At 36.7% G+C, this 26,227-nt stretch overlaps 1 protein-coding gene across 5 annotated transcripts; it reads right to left on the bottom strand.

Moving 5' to 3' along the window:
- Positions 1 to 1,682: 1,682 nt before the first annotated feature.
- NADK (NAD kinase) lies at positions 1,683 to 26,227 on the bottom strand. 5 transcript variants are annotated; one of them, XM_049815958.1, is made up of 12 exons: positions 26,010 to 26,227; positions 20,852 to 21,065; positions 15,755 to 15,838; positions 11,154 to 11,283; positions 10,503 to 10,611; positions 10,175 to 10,260; positions 9,764 to 9,866; positions 8,782 to 8,933; positions 8,170 to 8,269; positions 7,378 to 7,535; positions 6,102 to 6,184; positions 1,683 to 4,998 (listed from the first exon to the last, which is right to left on the bottom strand). In XM_049815958.1, the coding sequence occupies exons 2-12, from the start codon at positions 21,022 to 21,024 to the stop codon at positions 4,851 to 4,853; spliced, it is 1,326 nt and encodes a 441-aa protein (XP_049671915.1). In that variant the 5' UTR covers positions 21,025 to 21,065; positions 26,010 to 26,227; the 3' UTR covers positions 1,683 to 4,850. The 5 variants fall into 5 exon arrangements, with proteins under 5 accessions (XP_049671915.1, XP_049671905.1, XP_049671922.1 ...); XM_049815948.1 differs by having other exon boundaries at positions 26,014 to 26,227; XM_049815965.1 differs by lacking the exon at positions 26,010 to 26,227 and adding an exon at positions 21,298 to 22,579.

Below are 26,227 nucleotides of genomic sequence, written 5' to 3'. Positions count from 1 at the left end.
CTGTTCCCTGTTGTTCTCATGACTTCCCTCAAAAAAAGCTTCAAGCTGCTGTGCACATGTGCAACAGCTGATACTAATCTGGATTCCAGAAAAGTTAAAAGAACACAGCACAGAAAGACAGAGATTGACAGAGTAAAGAAGAGCATATTTAGGCTTTGCAATCCTGTGCCCCACAGTAATAAGTCATTAATTGGCATGGCTAGTTCAAGTTGTCTTTAGAACATAATCATGTTTTTATGAAACAAATCCTAATCCCACTGTAAACGCTATATGCTTCTCTACCACTCCTTTCATTAATTAGCAATGCAGTAAGGCATCTCGCAGTTGCACAAGGAGCATGAGACTGTCATCAAGAGGTAGGACTGCTGCACACAAAGGGAGACCCAGATTAAATTAAAATTTACTATTTCAGGGAACAGCAGCAACAAGTACAAGCCGTGTTGACCTTCACATCCAGTAGGAGATTTTGGTTTTGTATTTCCCAAGATGGCTGTAATCTATACTGCCACCTGATGCCTATGTGAACAATCTAGATTAAACTACATGTTGGTACCAACACTCATTTCAGCTTATCATGTAGACATGCTGCAGGGCAGGGCAAAAAAGATGGCCTCAGGCTTCACACAGGTTTATGGCCAAATGTGGGCTACTGTAAGTTCTCCTAACTCTTAAAAAACCAGGGTAAATTGATACAGCCATTTTTTATTCAGCCCAGCTGAATTAATTTTTGTGCCAAAATTTTTGATACCTCAGCTTGGAAAGACTCTGGGGGGTGGAGAATACTTTTTGCTGGTTCAGCAAACTAATGGTGATCACAGCTCTCAATGCTAGAACTGGGCCGTTTAAACTGACAACAGTAAGAAGTCTTCATTCTGGCAAGATAGGACTAGCAAAATTGCATATAAACTATCTCAAAAGCTTCATCTGTAAAAATAAGGGTCCAGCCTTTGGCAGTGCTGTTGCCCTGCGTCATGCATGGGCAATAGAGTGCCACTGTCACAGAAATGGTGGGTTATTATTCTGGCCATAGACAGCAAGAGTTTGTCACTAGCCAGGCATAAGAAGATAGAAAACTCTAAGGTACCTTGCAAAGCAAATGAACTCCATTTAAAAGCAGCTGTATTACCTGCATAAGATATTTCCTCACATTTGTCAATCATTGGACCTGCATGAACTGTTGGAATAGGTTACAGGTGAATTATGAAATCATAAAAAGACATCATGATCATTAGCCACAAGTTTCATGGAAGAAGTGTCTAGAACTTGGCCACAATGTGCACAGGCAAAGATAGAATGGGCACTGAAACTACATTTTCAATCCTAAATTTACTGGGGATCCAAATTATCTGACATTATCTCAGATTATTGCCCTTAACTATTTCTTTCCTCATTTTTCTACTCTTGGGCCTTCAAAAAAAAAAGTAGTTACTGCAGGCCAACTAGTTGTACAGAAGATTTGTTTCAACTTGCACAGCAAATCCAGCTTTTATTGTGAAACTTTTGAGAAAAGACTAGTATCAGACATATACATTCAAAAAAGCCTTAGGTATATTTCTAGAAAACGAATGGTACTGTCCCATGAGACAATGTATCAAAAACCCACACTGAACATTTGCCTTCCAAGCAAGTAGTCCTGTATACATAATTTTATATTCTCAACAGTCAAAGTGCTGCTTTACAAATCCAACTTTACAAAAAGATTTTATTGAAAGGATTGAAAAATATTTGTTTTCAACAATATTTAAAACAAGTTTTCAAAGCATTAACAATATGTAACAGGATTTTTCCTCTTTTAGAAATCAGTACACTGCTTTATTCCATACTGCATCAGTTGTTAATAACTTCTTAAACTCTCTACTAGAGAATAACTTTAAAAAAAAAAAAATAATAATTTCCAAGCTTCCATTTTGGCCCTTTGTAGACTGGAAAGGATTTGTAGGTACAGTGACATTTACAAACCCTTATATTAGAAACACTGCTCTTCATCAGCAAAAACCTATTTTACTAGTACAGTTTAAACAAGTTACTTTGAGTAAGCTACATCAGCAAAATGAGCTTTTATTGCCAATATAACCAAGTCTGCATTACAGCTTTTTTTCTGGTTCAGCTGTGGTTTGAACAGAAGTTACCCACACTTAAAGCAGTTAAATATGCAAAACTTGAGTGCTGTTTAAACCTCACTAGCCTGCTTGTGAATTGCTGGTTTGCAGATTAAAGGCCTTAAAAAGGGACTTTGTACAGTTAGACAAGTTTGTAATGTATTAACACAATTTGGGTTGTGTTTTGATGTAAAGCAGCTAGTACAATTATAATAAACACAGCTTTTTGAAAAAAAAGCAAAGACTAAAGTCATCATATGACTTTCTTTCCTTTAGTCGGTAATTGTAGCTCTCTACTTGGCTGATCAGTGATCCAAATAAGATTGTTATCAAGTGGGAATATTTGCACAAGCAAAACTGCAGAAGCCTCAAAGCCAGTAATGCAATTGCAGTACATGATAAATTTAAAGACAACCCCTAATCTAGATCTAATCTAGAGAAAGTAGTTAGGCAAATTTTGATTACAGATTTCATGAACTATGCACTCTGAAAATTAAAGTTCAGCAATTTAGTCAATAATAGCTTTACTATTATAAAAAGCATAAATAAAAAGTGCTGAATATAGTTTTACCTTTAAAAAATACTAGATAAGGCTCATTAATCATTTCGCCTCACCTCCACAAAATGATTTCCAATTCCTAGTGTGCCTAGTATTCTGCTTGTTTTCAACTTAACAAGACATTTATATAGCCACTATACCCTGTTCCTTCTCTCAATTATTGCATGTTTAAATAAAATAGTTTCAAAGCAAATAGTCCGACACTTCTATAGTTCAAAAAGTAAACAGTTATTAAATAACTGAATACTCCACCTAGGGAACCCGTAAGCAGCTTCAAAACAGTGATAAAACAATTACTGCAGATTCAAGTGAAAGATAAATTCCAAAAGCTATCTGGATATTCTCCAAGATATCACAAAATTTGTCTGTTTAGACCAAATCAAGCCAATATTCTATTTTACAAATTTACAAACCGAGTATTAATTTATATTAACACATTGTCATTGTGATTTGTATCATTAATCAAGAGTTTGCTTCTCTTTTATGGAAAAGTGCTCTCACCTGGATTTAATAAAATTAGACAGACTAGGGCAGCATCCAAAATGGAAGAGACATCATTTAAACCATCAGAGGACAGCAGGTTAGGCAGAGTTTGGAAATCAATACATTTCCCATTACCACTTTGGACCACATAAACAACATAAGACAATCATGAAAAGTTCAACAGAGCTTCTCACTCCACTTTCAAGGAAATCCCACCTTAATCAGTAAATTAATTCCTCCACAATATTATGCCATAGGCTTAAGTTTAACAGATAACATCCATCCTTTTAATGACCAATGCAGCAAGACTCTGAAAATGCTAAAGTTTGGATAGTATGATCATGAGACTGCACCACAGAGAACATAAATGTAAACATTATACTTGGGTTTGATATTTTTCATTTAAAGTACAGTACAAACCCTTTTTTCCCCAACTAGTTTTTCTGTTGGATTTTGTTTTTGTTTTCTTTTTTCTTTCATAAAAGCACGTACAATAAAATATGTACATAGAGAAGTTAGAAACATTTGAAAGCATCTTAAAAAAGTAAATACGAGACTTAGAATATCTTGAGTGTGCTGAAGGCACCATTGCTACTCTACTGGGAATGTGTCCTCTCATTTATCAGCCTACCAATGCAGTATCCCTTTCTGTATTACTCAGCACCAAGAGTTGGAAGGTATCTATGGAAGTTGAGGGCACTCAGGGCCTCATATAGGATGTTCTTTTCTTCAAGACAACAGTGGAACTAGACAATATAGTAGTAATTGAAGTCCAGATTCTTCTTGAACACTTGGAGAATTTTTTTTTTCTCTTTTTTACTTTGCAGTCTCTTATGGTACCGTTTATTCCAGAGAATCAAACAAAAGTAATAAGAAAAAACAACACACTGATGATTCCCACCAACAGGAACTGCAGAGCTATGAACTAGCTCAGCTACAAAAATGGAGAACACTGTAATAGCCAAGTCCATGCTAATGCTCGTCCATGCTATTTGTGGATGTTTACACAGTGATGACAGCCAAGGGTCAAACACTGTCCATATGGGCATAAGATACATATATACGTGTGTATATATATATATATATATTAAAAACCCCTTTTTTTTTTACTAGTTCCATCTATTAATAAAAAACATTCTTCATGGGTGTTTCTTCACACTGTGTCACATTCGCAAGTAAGGAGAAAGTATTTTAAGCGCTGTCTTGATGGGGAGCTCTTCTGGGCAACACATTTAAGCTAACAAACAGGAGCTTTTTTTTTTTTTAAAGAAGATTTTGTAGAGCCTTTATATACACAGCAGTCTTAAATGGAATTACAAATATACCAAATTAAACGGAGTATTTTAATGCCACTTTTCTATTATGTATCTACATTCAGCCTACCGTGTTATTGGTAAGTTATAGATTACAACCAAATCTACAGATGTGGTTGTCAATACCAATCAGAAATAATCCATTTTCAGATTGCTCATTTGAAGGAAATTCACACCGGATTACAACAATCAGAGCCTAATTTCTTCCATTCCTACTCTTGGTGGACAAGAAATAGCACAATTTCCAGCCATCAGCAGATCAGAGAGATATAAACTATAATCACTATGTATGTCTGAGATGGTGACCACACTTGTTAGCCAAAAACTTAAAAATCCAAGCATATAGAAGGGATACTGCCACTTTCCATTCCCATGAGTCTTGTTAGATGTAGACACTCAAAATTCTTCTTCTTCAACAGCAAAGTTATTTTGCTTCTTCCGAACATTCCAGTGTAAACACTCAGCCAAGCTTTCAAACCAGTCGCTCACAGGATCTCGGAAACAGATCGAAGGAAGGGGATAGCAAGAGGTAGTGATGCTAATACTGCAACAACACAGGAATACCCCAGTCAGTCAAGGGCAATGAATAGCAATTTTAAAAAAAAAAAAAAAAAAAAGTAGTCTTCTATTCACTAGCTAACGTATGCTGCTATGTTCAGCCAATCTGGTGAAACAACAAGTTTCCATAATCAAGCAATAACCAAGTCTGCAGGCTCATCTAAATGGAGTGAACATATGGCTTAAAATTGTTAACAGATGCACTGTGGACAGCATTCTTTGACACAGTGAGACTATTGAACCCACCCCACGACATCCTGCAGTCTTTTGCTGGTCTTCACATCAACAACACCGGGACAAAGGAAAACGTAAGTCACCACCTTAGCCTTTAAGTTTCAACTACAAGCAACAGCAATAAAAAGTCTAGCACCTAACAAAGGGCCAAATCTCATGTTTGAATCCTTACTACCCTCCTGATCTGTTCTATAGATCTTTCAACCTCAGAGGAAATACAAACAGTTCAAGATGGAGTGTCATGCCAGCTATACATTTTCCTTCCTGGCAACTTGTATGGACCAAGAAAAAAAAGAAGTCATCCTGAATGGCAAGTCTACCAGTCACATATCACACAGTTGCCTTAAATCACCTGCCATTAGGATAAACCACCACATTTAGCACATAAAAAATGAGGAAACTTCACACACTGCATTCTGCTCACTCAAGGCAATAGCATCACAAACGACCACAACCATTCACTAAGTAAACACAGTTTAAACCATATGGCATTATTCGGAACCACTGCTTACGTGCAACTCCCATTGGTTTACATCTTCTCAAACTCCCAAGATTTATCTCTAAGTTAAATTTACAGAATTTTCTAAAGACATGTCCATCTTCCTTGCCAAGCATGCCATGTTTACATGCTTTTGTCTTAACATTTGACTTGCTTTCATAGGAAGATCTAAAAAACCCAAGTTAGAAATTAAATACTTTTAGAGCAGTTTGTGCTGTAAGAGGTGTTAGGGTTTATGAAAGCTTGTTTCTTCACTACCAGCAACCCTTTTGACAGATGTTAGAGAATGAGAGAAGTGCACGGATCAGTATTTTCTATACTTAGAAAGAGATGCCACAATCAAAAAAAGGCTTGACCTGTCTCCATGGCATATTTCCTGCCTCTTCCTTCCATCAAATGAAACCCATGCTGTATTTCTGGCATCCGGGGAAAGCATAATCTGAAGAAGAGAAAAGAACTAAACTTCAGGTCCAAAACCTATTTTCCAAGAGTAAGGAACAAACACCTCCTTCACCGTCCCTCCGAGAACAGAATTGACTCTTCGCAACTTTACAGTTGCACTGAAATTCATAATCTGTACGTAATAACAGTGCAGTAACACACCACACAAGTTCCAAACCTTCATTTCACGTTTGGTATATATACACATACTTTTCTACACACAGTAAACCCCCTCTTTATAATTACAAGGTCATAAACCAGACCGACCTTCCAATTACAGCCAGTGCATGCTTTAATTAGTTACATGAGTTGACTTAGCATCTCTTTCAAGAAGAATAAAGTTAATGCAGAAAAATAGATTTTAATACATAATGAATCCAAAGCTGTTAAATTTAGGAAGTTTTGTTCATATTTAACATACATTTCTGTTAAGAGAAAAGAATTGACTACCATTGGCCAGTAACACCCACTGACGTGATGGCAATTGTGGACTGAGCTGTGCCATGAATAAACATTCAATTTACGTTGTAAAATAGGAACAAAAAACCCAGTACACACTTATTTCTTATTGCTAATCTTCTAATGTCCCTAGAAGAGCCCTTCTAAACATACTAGCTAGCTCTCTTCCAACTTAAGTAGACTGGAAGCTTGTAACAGACACAAGAAGCAGAAAGGGATTCTTCCTTACACATGGGTATTTGTTAAAAAAACCACATTAACTAAGTCCATTTCATATTGAGGTATTGCATGCCTTTTTTTCCTGCAAGACAGCATTAACAAAAAATAATTAGCGAATTGCAGATAACTCTACCAATATACTCAAGATCTGCAATATCTGTTTTTAGCCATGAAAGTAGAATTTTTCATTCCCTTAAACGCCACTGATTTACATGCCCTTTAACCGAAACAATGTAAAATTTGATTAGTCAGAATGCAAATGTACGTATGCCCATTTTACAGAATGTTACACAACTACAGTCCAGTAGGAAGCAGCGTGAAGTATTCCGCTAGTGGATACATATTATTTTAAACAAAGATGCATTCTTCAACTGGACTTGATCTGGTCCTCCTACAAATGAAAGAACGCAGGAGAAACACAGCATTTCCTAACCGCTTCTGCTTTGGTCAGGTTCACGTGGTTATTACAGCAGTTTTTAACTTACAAAGAGAAATAACAAAACAGAAGCTAACCTTGAGTTCCACTCCAGCAGGAACAACAATAGGTCTGAAAGACAATGAGTGAGGGCAGATTGGGGTGATCATTATTGCAGGAACATTTGGATGAATCATAGAAGCTCCTGCTGCAGCTGCATATGCAGTGCTACCAGTTGGCGTGGAGACAATGACTCCTGTGAAAGGAGCAAAAATTTCATTTACATAAGCATTACAATCAATGTGTTATTTTGGAAGACAACTAAGAAATAGCACTGTTATGAAAATGAAGCAGAGAATGTATCAACTTGTATTTCACAGGAGAATTGCAGTCTAATACACAAAAAGTCAGAAACTCTCTTCTAATCCTGGCACAGCATGTTAGTTTTATGGTTTCATGTAAGTTGCATAAACTTCTAGAGCTCAGGTTACACAACTTTGTAACAGTGACGTTCATTTTTTGAAGGATAAGAGCTTTAAAGATGAACTTCTGTATTTCATGAGTTGAGATCTTAGGCCTTCAGCAAATTCCAGATATCCTAGCAAATTTTTTCCAAGCTATTTCTTGCTCTTAGCCCTAACATACCATACCCAAAGAAACTGCCACTTGCTTTCGCAAGTCCATAAACAAAGCCTATAACACCTTAATGCTTCATTGTGGAACACATTAGCTACCAATGAATAAACATACCTATTCATTGCACACTAATGTTTTCTGTCACCAGTGAACAGAAGCTTGAGATTTTGTTTCCATGTGAGAAAATCCTCCAGTAAAATAGCAACAGTCTACACATGAACTAATAAGCAATTTAACTCAAGAAGCAGACTCACCATCTCCTTGCACTGTTGTTATCAGGTGTCCATCTAGAAAGACATCTACATTGGAAAGGTAAGAAGAAGGACCACGATCCACTACAACTTCATTTAGGACCTGCCATGACATCAAATATTACACCAGTCCACTATTGCTGACTTGGCAATGTAATAAATGACAAGCTGAAAGAAGCTTTGAAAAATTCATACTGATTTAGTACCTGCCAAATAAGACTCTCTTTACAGTTCTGTCTTATAAAGTGCCAGCTGCAGTTGTTAGATATTAAGAATTATCTCCAGAAGCTGGTTATTAACAATGTACAAGGTTTTTATTTTCACTTATAAAAATCTTTGGGATATCCCATTTTAGAACTACTACTTTGTTTTCAAAATAGAAGGAAAATGTTACTACAGGAAAGTACAATATTAGCACTTATGATTGCAGAAAGTAATGAGATACACCACTTCGTCATTGTGCAGTGCCCATATTGTGAATTAGAGCAATATGGACCTGTCCACACTACTGGGCTAATGCAGGTAAACTAATGGAAAGGGGAGAGTAATAATAAAACAAGTACAAAGCATTTTACAAACAGCGTATTAGTTCTTTTGCTTATTTTGCCCTCTGACCTGATATTGCATAATTTGCTTGCCCACTTCCTTCTCTATATTTGTAGACACTACTCCATTTTCTTCTATACCATTTTGTACTGTCATTTTCTCTCTGTGCTCTTTTACTACTTTCACCTTCAGCCTGCTTCGTAAAACAAGCGCTGCATTGCCTAGAAGTGAAATATAGGAGAAAGTACACAAAAATGATATGCTAGTATAGTAAATAAAACCCTGTAACGACTAGCGAACTGTATGAAATATCACCTCTATATTGCCCGTGCTTTCAACGTTCCCAATTTCATTCACAAGATAACTGTCTACATTTGGTTAAAGCTCAAAACTCATTTTTAGTAGTAATGAGCAAAATTAAAATAAAATTTGAACCCAGTCCTTCCTCCCTTTCCTCATGATGCAAAAAGAAAATTTAAGTTTTATATGGACATGATCAAGATGGGAAAACACTGTTAGGCTCATGTGATCTTCACTAAGCTAAGCTTAAAGAGAATGACTGCATTAGAAACACCTATTAAAAGACAACATTCTAGCAACATGAGAATTTGTAAGTCTTTTCAGGAATCTACTTTGGATGCAACTCAAATAATCTCATATTGAAGAAACAAAGTATTTCTTCCCTTAAATATTTTATTTGCCTGACTTCTCAGTATTTAAGCACTGTACTGCTGAGAGAAACAGACTACCACAGATTTCAGAGCTACAGCCTATTTGTATGTTTATCTATCATTTAACATAAATTCTGTATCTTGTTTACTCCACACAGGACAAAGTTCTTTCTTAGCCATTTTCCTTTGCACAATAGTACAGAAAGCAGCACTGAATGGGTCAATGCAATGCAATGCTTTTGTTAGTTTAGTATACATTTCTTGTGACTCAATCTTATGGGCCAACCTAAATGAGTTGGTTAAGAAAATTTACTAGTCTTGGAAAAAGCTACAGAAAACGTAACAAAAAGAGACACCACACCTTGTCCCCTTAAATTTACCTTCTATAACCTGAGTGACTTGGGACTGAAAATTCTCAAAATTAAATGGAGTAAGAAATCCAAGGGATCCCAGATGAAAAGCCATAACTGGAGGTACACTACCCTATCAATAAAGAAAAGAATTTAAAAGCTACTGAATAAAAGCAATTCATACTTCTACTAATTGCCTGTAAATATTTTGACTATTGATGTAACTTCAACTGTGCATAATAAAAACAACACATTACACAGACTATTTTCAGAAGGTATAGCGTAAAACAGTCTTGACAAAAAAAAAAAGGAATGAACAGCAAAGGACAAATGCTGTCCTCAATAACAAGAGAAAAAAAAAACCAACAACCTTCAAATACTTCAAAAAAAAAAAAAAAAAAAAAAAAGAGGTCTTTAAGTCTATTTCCTATAAAGACCAACCTGGAAAAGCGAAGAAGCATAAAGTAAGGTCCCATCTCCTCCCAGGCATATGATAAAGTCTATCTGATTGGAGATATCATCATAATCTAGAAGCAACATTGAAATAAAAGTTTTGAATTAAGTTTTATTAACAGTCTTAATTTCCTAACATAAATTAAGCACAGCATGCCAACATTCACTCACAAACATAAAAAAGCACACCTAAGATGTAACAACAGCTGTTTGCAAATACACATTAGTTTTACAAACTTGACCCAGCGACTAAGGAAATACCAAGACAAAAAAGCAATATTATTTCAACTTTACTTTAAAGAAATCATTACCATACCTTCTCTGAAGGTGCAAAATTTCTTCTTCACTGGTCCAAAATTATCATCATTAGCTATAGCGGGGTCTTCCAAAACTTTTTTTTCTACATACACTATCATATTGTTCTCCTTAAGAGAGATAAGATAAGCTAGTTAATAACCTTTTAAAATGACAGAATATTTGACCCTCCCCCATAATTTCCATTAGTTTAAAACATATAAATAATAATTTACAGAAGTGGTCTGCATCTCTTGGTTGCAGGGTTTATTTTTAATGTGTGGTCTAATTTCAGTGAGAATTTTGCAGCACACATAGACCATCTAATGAATTAAACTAAACTAAACTTTGAAATACAGATTACGTGATACAGTAACATTGCTATTTGTTCAAGGCTTAAATCTTTTTATACCTCATTCCCTGTAACTTAGAACTGCAAACAGAATGAAGCAAAGTTTTGAGTTTACTCTTTTTTTTTTAAGCTCTGTACTTGAAATATTTAAGTACTGACTTAAGCTCTGAAACAAGTTTTATTACTTCCAGTGGCAATGGGTAAAACAATGTTTGCACTATACACTCCTGCACATTCCACATTCAACAGAATCAGTAATTGAGAACAGTTTAGATGTAAAATTTTTAGTTATGGTTAAAAATGGAATTTACATTTCATTACCTCAGTAAGATACACACAAAGCTCTTTAAAAGGCTGCAGCAGACTAGCATCACGTATCTTTTTAATAACAAGGACGCTCTTGGGAGGTTTGTTCCATGTCAACCGCTGGCTTGCTGGATCCTGAATGTGCCTAGAGAACAGAAAAAAAGACAACGTTACTACATTTTGCTTTGATAACATTCTGGTCAGTTAAGAATATATCCTTAATTATAATTGCACGCAGTCCTAGAACAATAGAAATAAGGATGCAATAGTTCGTGTTGTAATGATGCCTTTCCCCCCATGAAACCAATCAGTGCTTTCCTATATTAATATAGTAACACAGTATTAAAGTGTCCATTCTTATAACTGCTACCATGCTAGTAACACAAGCAAACGGAGACTTTAACAGAAGCACTACAAAAGCTCCTGGATCAAGCTCTTGAACTGACATCTTCCCTGATGCTTCCAGCCATAATGCTTTCCTCTTATCTTGTCTTAGTGCTCTCTCCTCTTAAGCCAACTCAAAATAAGGAGAAACATCCAATTAGAGAATCAGAAAAAGCTACGGCATAAACATTTTTCCCATCCAATACTGTAAGTCAAACAGCTTAAGTCAATGTGAATTTAAAAAATAGTGCAGTACTTCCAACCCAAATATTCTTTTTAGCAATGCTTCCTTCAGCACTTTTTCACTGATACCAGTACACAGTCACAGTTTTCCCAATATAGTTTGAAGCCTGTAGATGCAGACACAAATTCTACAGTTTTATACTAAACAAGACCATTACAAGAGAAGGGCAAATAATTAAGATTCACATGGTCATCTGTACGAAATCCTCAAGATAAGCCTTAACAATTATGACAACACTATAGTACATAAACTCTATTCTGGGAAGTCTGCATTTGCAGCTCTTATACTTCCTATGACAAAGCCTCATAAGTAAAGGGCTTAAACAGGAACAGATGCCTGTACACTTCTATTCCAGGCAAACATTATAGATATGTAAGCATACATAACTTTTGTGCAAAATTTCTTTAAAACTCTAATCTATATATTATTTAGTGTTGATCCCCAAACAAGTTTATCTGCTTAAAGCAGCACAACTACCAATTCAAAAAAAACCCCCAAACCCAAAAAACCTCACCAAAACCAAAAAAACACAAAACTTTTCAAAGTATTCTAAAACTCCTGTCTGCCTATTGTCAGGACAGTATTCTAAGACTTGAGAACCTCAAGAACTAAATATATATATATACACAAATAATTTTACAGCTTTCAAGAGGCTTCAGTAAGAGAACACTCATGTTGCTCTGTAATACATTTAGTTGATTTAGGAATACCCAGCTCTATTTTCCTTCTTCATTTATAGCTACTAAGCTACATAATTTCACAGTTGTATTTCACATGTTACAAGCATCCCATCCTTTTCCATATGGTGCAGATATAATCCATAAAGCAAAGCAGATTAGTATAAATGCTGAACAAGCCAAATTTACAAAGAGATTTGGATTTAGCACTTCAAGGGTTAAAATAAAACAGATGATGATACTGGAGGTGTAATAACCTGCTCATTTTCCTTTCCAAAATGCCTATACTCTACATAGAAATACAGCAGAAACAAGAGATTAATGAAGTAGTCTAATACCAACAACCTTTACTAACAGTGCCATCTCTCCTTCTAAATATCATTACACATAACACAGAATACAAATATGCAGTTACACTCGGTATCACACACAGGTTTTCAACATTACATTATGCGTCATCTCGTATTTTACAGTCAAGGAATCATAGAACAGTGGAGGCACCTCTGGAGATAGTCTAATCCAATTCCCTGGCTCAGTGTAAGGGCACTTTGAAGATACCATCCTTGGTCTCAGATATTGCCATGAATCTGAGATTACTATGAACCTGGAAGGCTTCCTCTGACTTCACTAACCAACCAATAGCTAAATTGAAAATAAACCAAAACAAAATAAAACCAAATAGGAAGAGTTGCATTCATGTGTTTATTGCTGCCAAACAGTTGCAAAGGAACGAAAGCTGAAGTTTTATATGCTATTTCCAATACAAATGGTGACTAAGGAAGAGTTTTCTATACTAAAGCTAAATTTATAAAATTAAATTCCTCAAATTTCAACACTATTAAAAGGTAAAAAATACGAATAGAGAAACCACCCCAAAACCATTTCAAGATGATCAGGCTATCTTCTAAACCTGGCAAAGAACTAAAGATTGCAGCACTGCTTTTCACTTATAAACCTAGAACGAATACAGACTTCGTTCAACCAAAGGACAGTCTGCCTATTTCAACTGTACTCACCAATGCCACGTAGTTCTACTAAATGAAAAATTATTCATAACATGCTCTAAGATCTTCATGTTTCTTTCCAGGAGTCAGGCAAATGCAATAGCTCCAACAAAAAAAAAAAAAAAGGCTGAGGCTTTTATCATTTAATAAACTGCTACCTCAAAGAAAACATTTTTCTCTGAACTTTTTTTTCCCCAGTTAAGTATGTCAAATCAGTCCAAATAAAAAGTTGTGAGGCTTTACAGAAAAATCCTGTATAAAACATCTATTACAGATCTTCAGAGGCAAGATTTTGTAAGAAAAATCCTATTTCAAGAAAGAATTTAAAAATGGGTATTTGACCTCCCCTCTCCTCAACAACACAAGCACCTGATTCTTTTTCCGCTGAATAGTCATGCAATTCTTCTGGTCATCTTAAGTAACAGTCTTCAGAAAGCAGGTCTTTCAATACAATCATCAACACTAGCACTTAAAGAGACACCAAGATCTTCACTAACTTTTGCCTGTACATAAAAACTAAGGTTTTCTGTTAAAAAATTCTCTCCAGTGAAGAGAGTTTAACACTATTACTGACTGTAGAGAAGAAAAACCTAAACGAAAAGGTTTTTCTTGTTTTTTAAAAGCCACAGCAAAAATCTGAAATTAAGAATAGTAATTTACAATTTGTTCTTCAAGTAGTCCTTTCCTTCAGTCACCTCAGAGCACCCTTTTCTCCCCAGTTGTTCTGAACACGGCATAAGCAGTCTTCTCTCCAGCAAGCAGTGTGCAGCCTCTGTACTCAACTGATCTTGACACTATCATTATATACAATATAATGCCAGCCCAGCCCATGGGGAGGAGCACATTTACCAGTCAGGTGGGTAAACATACAATGCAAACTGGGTTTTCAGATGAACTGCAGTGCTCCAAGCCACCAGCCTTAGAACAGACAGAAAGAACAAGGAAGCTGAGAGCTACCGTACACTGCAAGATTTCCACCACACCCTCGCAGGAAAAGTTAGGATACCACCAACCTGTTTTGAGGAAGACTACTACTATTTAGATAAAGATTTAGGCAACTAAATACTTAAATACCTTATGTTTAACTGAAAAGAACAATGAAATAAAACTTTTTTTAAAGGGACAAAAATAGGGACCACTAACTTGGTTAATCTGTAGAACCCTGACATTCCTCATTTGACCAAGCCAAGACACCATTTATTAAGTATACAATACAAGGTGTAAAAAGCAACACTTTTATACCACCCAACCTACAAAATTAAAATGTTTATATGCCTGCTAAGCAGAAACCAACCCTTTTTTTCACATTAAGTTTATCTGCAGAGTCCAAAAGCAAACTTGCCGTAACAATATTCATACACTGAAAGTGCCATAGATCAAATACAAAAATTCAAACTACTAGCTCAAACACATAATACCAAGAGAGTGAAGGCTTTCCTCAGATTTCACAATACACAGAACAATTTCTCCTCCTTTCCTTGTGTTGTCCATAAAAGTTTTTGTTCCTTTATCGTTCAGAAACACTGCTCTTTACATACTTCAAGATGGAAAAACGCTACCAATAGCTTCTCCGTATCATTAGGTTTCTATAAGGGCGTTTAATACACGTGGCAAGTTTACTGTCAATTATGTTGGGAAGCGTTCATTATAGTTGCCATTGTAGACATCAAACTATGGATTGCAGATTAGGCAAAACACGTCTAAACAAAACTTCAGTACTTAATACTATTCTCATGCCCTGCTGTATTTTTATGTGAAATGGTTAATTTTTTTTCCCCAACATAGATATACTGAGCTGTGAAAAAACTCCCATTAGTTTAGGTAGTAGATAGTGGGCTTAAGAACACCACATTAATTAGTAATGTAACACCAATAAAATTAATTTCGTTTTATGTCTGCAGGAAGTATTCCAACCAGCAAAACCACTATAAATCCATACAGAGAAATACTGATTAAGTCCTATCACCCCTTGGGAGAAAAAAAAAAAAAAACCAAAATGACAATCAAACCCACATTAGATTTTTCAACATGCAGATCAAGCTAATGCACATCTAATGGGGTTTTAGTTGAGGATACAGTTCAGCAGTGCTATCTGTTCTCCTTTGACTTTTTAAATGATGAACATGTGATGAAAATGGCAGGCCCATTTTGGCAATGATGACCCCAAGCTGGCAATCAAGCAACATGAAAATCTCTAAATGTCAGGTAAAATACAAACAATCCTGATTAGGGGGTGAATAGTAGAAAAGCAAACTTTTGTCTTTCCCATAGAATAAGCATAATACCATTCATTTGACAAGTACTTACATAATCGTTTTAGGATTTTGCAGCATACAGGCCTTTGGTCCAAATGTGGTCACTGGGCATGGTCCATGCAAGGAGCGTGTTCTCCTAAATACATATATATACATAAAAAAAATATAAATAAATGTGATGACAAACTGGGTATAATTAGCTCCCCAACCACCAAAACCACTTCTTTGAAAAAGCTGCACTACGCAATACAGGGCAAAGTACATTTCTTAATTGTGGTTGACCAGCCTATGTAATTTGACACATATTAGCTCTCACATGTCAAATCTAAAACTTAATTCCTGTACCTACTCCTTGAAAGTGATTTTAATCAAAGCCTCACTCATAGTTTATCCCCTCCACATACAGAGTAATCACTTCCTAAATATTAGTATCAGGTACATATTCTTCTTGTATTCATTTCATCTTCACTTTGCACAAAGGAAGCATCACAGCCTCAAACAAGATATGGTCAAGTTTTCTCAAGTTGATTCTGTGAATTCATGTCAAGCCTGCCAAGATTCTATTCAGTCTCAACTCTTCTGGACACTACAATACAGAATAGCACATGTGTGTCTCAGAGAGACCAAAAAAATGTGTAGATAAATCCCAAATTAGAGAAACATAATCCATTTTGAAGGTCTCACTACTATGAAAAGGAAAATTCCTATGTTAAAGAAATAAAGCACAGAAAATTCCTGTTTCAGAATGAGCTATATAATTCTTACATATTAAAAAAAACACTTTGATTTTTTTTTTTTTAAAGCTAGAGTAAGAAGGCATTTAAATAACTAAATGACACATTTTTCAGCTCCTCAGTTTGTTGTAATCCTAAATAACAGTCAAGATGATAGCATAAACAAGTATTTAACACTTTGAGTACTCAGCTAGGTACCTGAGCAGTAGTTGACTGAACATTTCAGATTTTGTAGAAAGTTATTTAATAACACCGAGAAATTATCAAATGAGATTGGCAACATTTGAAAGAAACTCAAAATATGTCTGTAATAACACTAGCTGAGCGCAAGAACAGCAGCATTCATGTTCTTTTAGGTAATTCAGTAGTCTCACAATCTTCACTTAACAAGTGTGCCTAATCAATTAATTAAAATACAGAGTATAAGCCAGCACTTTCGTTTACATAGTATAAGCACTTTCTCTTCCATAATATTTTGGCCTGCATTAATGTCTGTTGACAGTGAGCAAGCAAACTACTAAGCATACAAACAAAAAAATAAGCCCAAGGCTGCTGTTGTCAGGCCATGTTCTCAGCAAAAAAACCTACAATTAGTCTGCATCCATTCTTAAGTGACTTCAGCTTCACTGCTGCAGACACAATAACCATGATACCTTCTTTTCTTTATTTCTTAAAGCACTACATCTTATCAAAGAGCACACAATTTTAGAGCAGGACATGCAGAATGATTAAATGTGGTATAAATACACATAAAATAACTTAATGAGTGCTCTTCATCTCAATAAGGTACAGTAACATATATAAAATTATGTTTCCCAGTGTAAGGCTTAACAAGCATTTACAATGAAGTCTCCAACACCAAGGCAATACCTTCAGATTTTTTTGCCATGGTCAAGTCACAGTAATGGTGTCCTGATCATTTAAACACTTTTTGTTGTTGTTTAGATCTCTGTACTTAATAAATTAATAAAATGCAAATGCTTCAATTCTAAGGTATATGGAGATACCTATCTGCAATACCAGGCCTTAGTTTTGAATAGGTAGGAAAAACTCTAATTTTTTCCATTTATTTATCTAATAAGAGCTAATATGATCTTTGTCTTCAAATAAGTAGGAGCTCTGAAATGTCATTTATCCTCAAACTTAAATCCCACCCAGAACACAGGATTATTCCTAGCTCCAGGATGAGATTATCTGGAGCAAGTCAGAACCGTTCTGCCTTACTTCCCTCGCACATCCTTCAGCAAATCTGCAAATGGGAGCAAAACTTATTCAAGTCATGTAACTGTTGAAACATTATGTAAATGCTATTAGATTTATTCCATTAAAAAAAGGGGGGGAAATATGTCCTTCCTGTGCTTAATTCAATTAAAACACAGGAACTGGTAACTAACCTGTTGCTTGGCAGTAACAAATCTATTACTGCACTACCTTCTATTGTGTATATTGTAAAGTAGCTCAGAGCAGCCTGATGACTCACTCTTAGTATAAAAAATCCTCCTCAGAAATCTAACAAAAATGAAAACCAGATGACAGGTTAAAAAGATATAACTAAGGAATAACAGCACCATCTTATTTGTTCCATGTCTAATAAAATAGGCGTGTGTACGATTTGAATTCCAATAATGAAAATGGGTATTTAATTTCCTACATTTAACACATAAAAGTTATTATTTTTTCCATTTGTAAGTCTAGGCATGACTAATCCAGTCAGATAAGAGTATTAGTAAGTGTTTTATAAAGTTTATGCTTTTCTATTAAAACAGAAAAATGAGTAAGAACTGACATAAATAGAGATTAATGTGTGTACCAATACGTTTAAAGAAACAGTAAGTCTCTATCTACTTGTTAACAATTGCATTCAAAATCGGGATAGTTAAATAACACCCTGGCAACATCACCTCCCACTTCTTGCTCCACTCGAGTTAACTTGCTTCTCCCAAATAACTCTCTTTTTTGCCTTCTTTCAACACAGGTCGTTATTCCATGCCACTCCCAGTAATCGGCTAAACTCTGTTCCTACAAGAGGCATTAAATATCCGTATCTGACCTTCATGACATTCAAACAAAAGTTTTCTCTGCAAGCTCTAATTAATCATTGGTACACATTTTTGTTGAGATTTTATTTGGTTTTAGTAATAACCTATGCACTATTCAATCAATAGAAGGTAAAATGTTTGAGTGAAAGTTGTTTGTAGTAAGACTGTCTTTGCTAAGAATAAGCAGCAACACACTGGAAATTACACATCTTTTAGGAAAATATACTTGCCAGTTCAAAGCAGATAGGCAACTACTTCAATCTGAATACTACATAGCAAGCTGGAGATCACTTTCTGGCATTCTACAAAATGCCTTGTAACAATTTTGCACTAAATTGAAGACAGTAAATGAATGCAGAGCATCTTAATGAAAAAAAATCTCCTAAGCCATAACCCTAATTCAAACCCACAATGAGTAGGGTCTACAAAGATCACTTCTAGTTTGAAAAAGTAGTTATTTAGCTAGAAGAAAACAACAGACAAGAATTTAGACCACATGGTCTTTTACACAGGTTGACTGAAGTCTACATTCTTAAAGGTCTAAGCGGAGAAAAGAAAAAACCCCAGTTTTACAGCACGCTTTTCATGTAAAGTCTTACATATTGACTATGGCACACAACACAGTAGCTAGAACAGTACAGTCAGAGCACAGTCCTTTGTGAACATTTTCCAAAAGCGTTGAAGTACACTGACTTTCTGAACTACATATGCAAAGCAAGTATTTTCCTAACCTTTTAACCTCTTCAGGTAAAGGCTTTTAGTTAGTATGCCTTCCCTGACCATAAAGCTTCCCCCTGTGATCTTCAGCCTCACCCACACGTGCTCTGCCTTGCAAGAGCATTCCTACCAGCAAAGCAGTAACTCTGGACGAGAATTTCATCTGTTGAGAAACTCCTCCATGATTCTGTCCGTGCTTTTATAGAGGGTCACAATGTAAGTGAAAGTTCTGCTATGCTTCCCACAAGATCAAGACACACTGCTACCACAGCAGGCTACTCAATGTTTACAATGGGTCCAAAGATCACAAAAATCAAAAGTTCTATCCAAGCTGTCCACATGACAAGAGCCTTGCAACTAGATTAGAAATTTGGCTCAAAAAAAAAAAAAAAAAAAAAAGGGGGGGGGGGGCGTTTCTCACTGCTGTGAAACTATCTGCAAGCACAAACCTACTTTGCGCTGCCTCACATTACCATACAAGTTAAATACTCATACAGGTTTTTAATACACAGCACTAAAGCTCTAGCTAGAGCATTTGCAAAAATCTGCAGAAGTGTCTCTACTGTTGATTGATTCTTTTTTGAGACCATGCACTCTGCAGATACCTGTTTTGACAGCCATATTATTTTGATTACAGGTCTGCTCTTAGTCTACCCCAACCTTTTAACTTCCTGCCTTCATTTTGGACTAACAACATTTTGAAGTACGTTTTAAGAATCCCTTGAAAGCAATTTGCTGAGCAATAGGTAAAGTTCTGCCTACTACTTAAAGATAGGGAACCAAGCACAAAACTGTTCCTTTCTTGTGACCTGAGCTACTATCAAGCTATGAATTAACATAGCTCAGTACAGATGCATTTGTATTTTATTTCTGGAAGGTACTTAAAATTTCTGAAGCTAGGTTGAAATATGACAAATATCACAGTTATCAGAGTTCAAATCTACCCCAAAACCCTGAAAGTACTTGTGCACAACAGCTTGCTCATATTTGAAAATATTCTGTTTATCTGCTTATGAACAATAACCTTCTAAATTTTTATACTTTAAGAGCTTCTCCTAGCTGGAAAGATACCCATACTTTCTTCACTAACTTTCTTACTAAGAAATAATTTCAATACATGATGCTACAGATAGCAGTTTTATGTGCAGTTTGTCTTCAAAAAAAGGATCTACTACATTTCCCATAGCCATTTTTAAATGCAAACACTTCACTGAATCCAGATTCTGACATACTCACTTCAGACAGCATTTAAATGGCACATACAAAACAAGTGAGTGGTGTGTTGTCTTGCTGAAGCTATATGCGCACATACAGAACGTTGCCGAAATATCTACAAAAAGCAGTTCAAGATCTCCCAAGAAACACTGGCAAGCCTCACAACCAGCCAGAAGCTATTTACATGAATGTCAGTTTAGAGGTAACCACCTGCCTGGCTACTTCAGAAAATCAAGTTCTTTTCACAGCATGAACCACAATAGGATGGTTCACTAATCACCTCCCTCTCTATTTATTACCACAAACCACTGTTTTTATTTCTGTTCATGATCACTTGTCACAGCTGCAAGACTATGGTTATATAAAAAGGGGAGCAAAAGTTAAAAGGTAGATAATTATTTTTTTCTTAAAGGTAGCAACAATGGGAAGAACCAAGATCCATACCGGAATTCTTTGGTGCTTCCTAGGGCTGGCGAAGCAGACAAACTTCGTGACTTAGCTCGTCCCCGGCTAGTACTGCTCCACTCCTCATCATCATGACATGTTGAGCAATGATAAGCAGAATCTGAGCTCACATCAGCCTTACTGGTACACAGTTTTTCTCGATTCATCTCCATACTGGAAGTGAAGGAACCTCAGTGAGAGAGAAATTCGATTCCTGTGGAAAAACACCAGGAGAAAGGGAACAGGGAGGAGAGAGAAAAAAAAAAATCTCAGTATTAGCAAAGCTAATAGAATAAGTATTAAACACCAAGTTTACACACTTTGATAAAAGCTTCTAGAAAGGACTTGGGCAACTGGTAGTTCTTCAAGGTAATAAGACGACACTGGACGGAAAAACAACCAGAATTAAAACGTGTATGTTCCCAGATTTAGAAGAGGCTCATTACTAAGTTGTTTGAAGACTAGCACAGATTCATGTCTCCAGTTATACATGGGATATAATAAATTTGTGTTAGATACTGAAGAGAAAGAAAAGCTTTAAGTATTTGCAAAGGAATCAAGACTCAGGAAAAACTAAAAGTCTCCTATTAGGCTACACATATATTGAAAAAATAAAACTATAATACTCTAAGCTATAACAGGAAATAAAAGTCAAAGCAAGCACAAAAATAACGCAATAAAGATAACCTTAATAAACTTCAGTTCTTCAAAAAAATGAGATTAATACCAAGTTGAAAAGAGACAAAAACAAGTTCGAGGACGATACCAAAGTTCTTAAATCATTTGTGACAAACTGGGGATATGGTCCAAAACAAACAAGATGAAATAGGGACAAATGTGAAGTATTTCACTTCCACGAATAATCAGCACAAATAAAAGATAAACAGCTAGCTAGACAGCAATTTTGCAGAAGTAAAAAAAAAAACAAACACCCAAAACAAAAAAACCCCCACCAAAAACCAAACTAAATAACCATCCTTCCCCAAAAGTACTAGAAATCCTGTATGTAAGGTCCCATCATTATTTGAACCAAGTAGAAGAAGCCTTATCAGAATATAAAGCAACTTTCAGTGTATGAACGAACACTAAACTATAAACAAATAGTATCTAAGATAATGCAGTCCAGAGGAACAGTACATTCCTCAAGTCAGTTGACTTCAGCATGGGGAAAAAGTTGGTTCATTAAAAATTTGCAGATCTTTTTAAAACAGTTTCATCACTTCGGAGGCACTTCTTACTGTATCGTGGAGAGAAGGGACCATAACATTACTGTAACCATTAAAATGGACTATGGCTCTGGAAAATACTCATAGAATAACAATATTTGGTTGTAAAATTACCAGAGGATGACAATCTCCACAATTTTACGAGTACTGTTTCACAGCATCCCAACTTTTAAATAACAAAGCATCAGTAAAATGAAGTTGTAATTTTAGATTGAGCACTGGCTCAGTACTAAATTAGACAAAACCACCATCTAATCAAACTAGAAAATACTAGCCTAGATTAGGCTTACCCTAAGAGAACACCACTACACAGAGGTACAATTACTGTCAGCCATTAATAATTTATAAGATTCTGCACTTGTAAAGATATCAGTGTTGTTGGTTACTCGTTGCTTAGCATCACCTGCGACCATGACTTGGGAAATAGTCATTTCAACACATTTATAATTTTTTCCAGCTAAAATTAGAAAAAATGTAACACTAGTCAACTTTAAGCTCAATATAAATTTTGTGCCAGTTAGTTGATTTATGCACCTAATTATTCTGGTTGTGCAAGCACATATGTAAAAGAAACTGTAAAATCTGACTCAACATAAATTAATTTTAATAGATTTTAATTTGTATTACCTTTCATCACAACCTCATCAAGCTTCAGGAATACATCTCTGGCTGGTTGTTCCTGAACCAGCTACAGAAAACAAGTCATTCAGATACCCAAGTTTCAGAAAAGAAGTCGCTTTAAGATGAGATATTCAGTATCTCTGACTGGAAAGGGTCTTTCAGCATCTTTGTGTGCATGAGGAAAGTTCTTACACTGTTTGCTCTTTAAGCTTCTCCAGCATCATTATATACCCAGACTTCCATACGCTTTACCATCTTTCTGATTTTTAAGGAATTACAGATCTGACTATATCTTTACTGGAATACCATGCTCTTAGCTAATATTAACCAAAACTATTATAGTGAATCAAAACTAATGCTTAGTATACATGAATACATTCCATTTTGTAGAATAAGCCAATAAAAATGCTGGAGATAAGTATTTATCAATGGAGGAGACCAACTCCTCAAGAATAATCCAGACAGGGAAAAAAACCCCACACTGGAACTGCTGGAGGAGAAAGAACAGATACCAAAAACCACTGCAACTGTGTTTTATTACCAAATTTAGAAACCAGGTATTTCCAAAAGAAAACCTGTCCTCACAGAATTACCTTAAGAAATTGTACAGAACAGTTGTTTTTACCTGTATCATTATTTAGCTCTTAATACAAACTGCTGCTAAACTATTTCAGAAGTAATGAGAGTGAAAATCAGTGGACAGCATCTCCTCTCCTCCTCATCTCCTCTTACCTATCCCCAATAGCATATTTCTCAATGACATTCCTATACCCACATACCTGCATTACACATTCACTCTCAAAAACCAGAATTGTAAGTAATTATTTCTTTAAAATCTGCACTGAAAAATGGGCACACACAAAAATATGACAAGCCCAGGTAGTTAACAGTACATCATTTTCCTTTACTTTTCCATTACATAGGTTATCAACTCCTCATTCCTTTTTATCCAAACACCAGGAGCTTGATCTGGGCCTAGGAAAATAAAAATTACAGCAACAGTTAACCGCACACATGGAAATGCAACATCTGTGAAAGCAGTTCATGGAGAACTAGTTCTCGGTGACTTCACAGCATCACCCTTAACTAAGAGGTGCAGAGAACAATAATTTATATAGTAAACAATAAATAAAGTGTGTTTCCAAGTAACTTTGTTTGAAGTATCTTCATCTGACAGGTGCTGCCAGTAAAGAAAAGCAGATTAGAACAACACTGGAAGTAAGACGGCGTACAGACCTACTAAATACAGCCTAAGAACTTGATATTCCTTCCGTGTAATACTTTCCAATTCAGGATGTTTTAACTACAGCTTACACCATGTACTGTTTAATTAACATTCCCTCATAAGATCTGTATTAAATAAGCAGAATTGACATAAGGACAAAACTATCACTGAACAGCTTCCAGGATTGGATCCAAAAAGTTTAAGCATATGTCACAAACTACTGAAAAGGTACTCTGGTCTAAGTCATGTCCAAAATTAAAAAAAAAAAAAAAAAAAAAAAAAAGCACTTAGATGTTCAGCATTACAGAATGAAGGACAATCGAGAAAGTGTTAATATTCAATATTAAATTTCTGCGATGGTGACATGAAGTAGTCAGTTGAGTCACCTCTCCTACGTATCCAACCTTACACTGTAGTTTCCCATCTTCAACTTCTCTGTCATTATAAATGAATGTTCCCATGAACCAGAACTTCACAGAGATTTCATCCAACCATCTTTATACAGAAGGATACAAAACCATAACATCATCAAAGCTTTGCTACACTGTTCAACTATTATTAATGAATTACACTCCAGGTAGACTGTAAGAGTCCTAGTTACAAAGGAGTCTGAAACAATTCTACTAAGCTTTCATATATATGCAATCCACACCCAGGTGGCCACGTAAGAGTTATGTTCACTCACATCTTAAAAAGCCATCTTCTCAACTATTTAATCGCACTGAAGAGCATACAAAGAAATATGATCTTTTGATGCAAGCAGCTACAAAAGGAGCATAAGGCTGCAAATCATCAAGCGATTTAATTTCCTTTTTAATGAGCATGCCTGTAAGCTGTTGTTTTGTAACAAACTTTTCCTGTCAAAGGAGTTGCCATAAATCATCATGATTAGAGGACTACTGCAGGGTCCATCCTGACCAAATACTCACACTACTTTTAACAAGTCTTCAAGACTGCAACATTTCTACTAATTTCTTAGAAATTGTATCAGCCATTCAGAACTCCTCATTTTGTACCTTATTATCAACTTTGTATTAGGCCATAAGAGGACAACGTTATATCCGAAGATGGTATCACTTGTCCCATTGCTACAGATCCCTGTTTGCTTAATCACTCAGTTCTGTGGAGAAGGTTTTTTATTACTATATTTTGCTGAAAAAAGCACTCCAATAAAGGTTACATGTATATGACTCCATCCCTAAGGCACTAAACCCCCTCTCATCCAAAAAAACCCAACTGTATCGGGCAGACAAAACTTCATTTTTGGTTTAGTTTAGAACTTCATATTCTAGTGTGCCTGAGGAAAAAAAAAAAAAAAAACAAACTAGTATTCCATATTGAAATTTAGCGGTCTGACAGCAGTTAAAATTTAGTAGCGTGTTTTTTGATTACATACTCAAGTGCTATTTCTACTAAAAACCAGACAGTATGACTATCACGTGTTAAATATCCAGGGAAAAACAAGTCCATTTGTTAACCCTTCCGCTTCGGAAACACCACCACATTCCCCTACAATACCAAGGAAGAGTCATCAATAACCTAAACCTCACCGCCATCCCTTTAGTGAGAAAGGTGGACGTTAAGACAAACAAACGAGGAGAAGGATGGCACACGCACACTCCGCGTGTGACCGGGAGATCGCGGGCCACATCAAGCGGTTCTACTCGTTATCTTTTCGGAAAACTATCCTACCTACCTCAGGGCTCCTGTCCCCTCACGTTACTAGCGCGCACCGACGGTGCGTTCCCGTTGAAGAGCCCTCCCGGGTTTTGCAACCGTTCCCTGGAAGCCGGTGAAAGAACCGACAGCCCGCAGTTTCCCGAGGGCCGCCCCAGGCGGCTGCCCCGGTCTCCGCCGCCGCGGGAAACGACCGCCTCAGGGCCGGGCCGGGCCGGGCCGGCGGGACTCAGCCGCAGGGGATGCGGGCTCCGCCGCTCCTCGCCCGCCCCGCCTTGGTGCCAGGGGACGGCAGCCCCAAAAAGGGGGTCGCCCCGCAGCCGGCCCCGCCGCGGGAGGCCGCTCGGCCCGGCCGAGCTTCTCCGGGGTGCTCTCCCCTCAGCGCAACCGCCCTCCCGGTTCCCCCGACTCACCGCGGGCCCCCCCCACCCCGGCCTGCTCTCCCGCTCGGCGGAGCGTCCCGGCCCCCTCGGCCCCTTTCAGAGGCCAGCACGTCGACCCCGACGGTGGTGGTGCTGGCGGCGGTGGTGTTGGCGGTGGCGGCGGCCGCGGTCGCTCCCGGGCAGTGAGCGGGGCCGGCGGACCCTGCGCGCCTCCATCGTCCTCTCCCCGCCTCCTCAGGAACGT

Source organism: Accipiter gentilis, chromosome 1, assembly GCF_929443795.1.
Source record: "Accipiter gentilis chromosome 1, bAccGen1.1, whole genome shotgun sequence".
Classification (NCBI taxonomy): Eukaryota; Metazoa; Chordata; class Aves; order Accipitriformes; family Accipitridae; genus Astur; species Astur gentilis.
The sequence above is the reverse complement of the archived record's forward strand: the minus strand, read 5'-3'. Positions and strand labels throughout refer to the sequence as shown.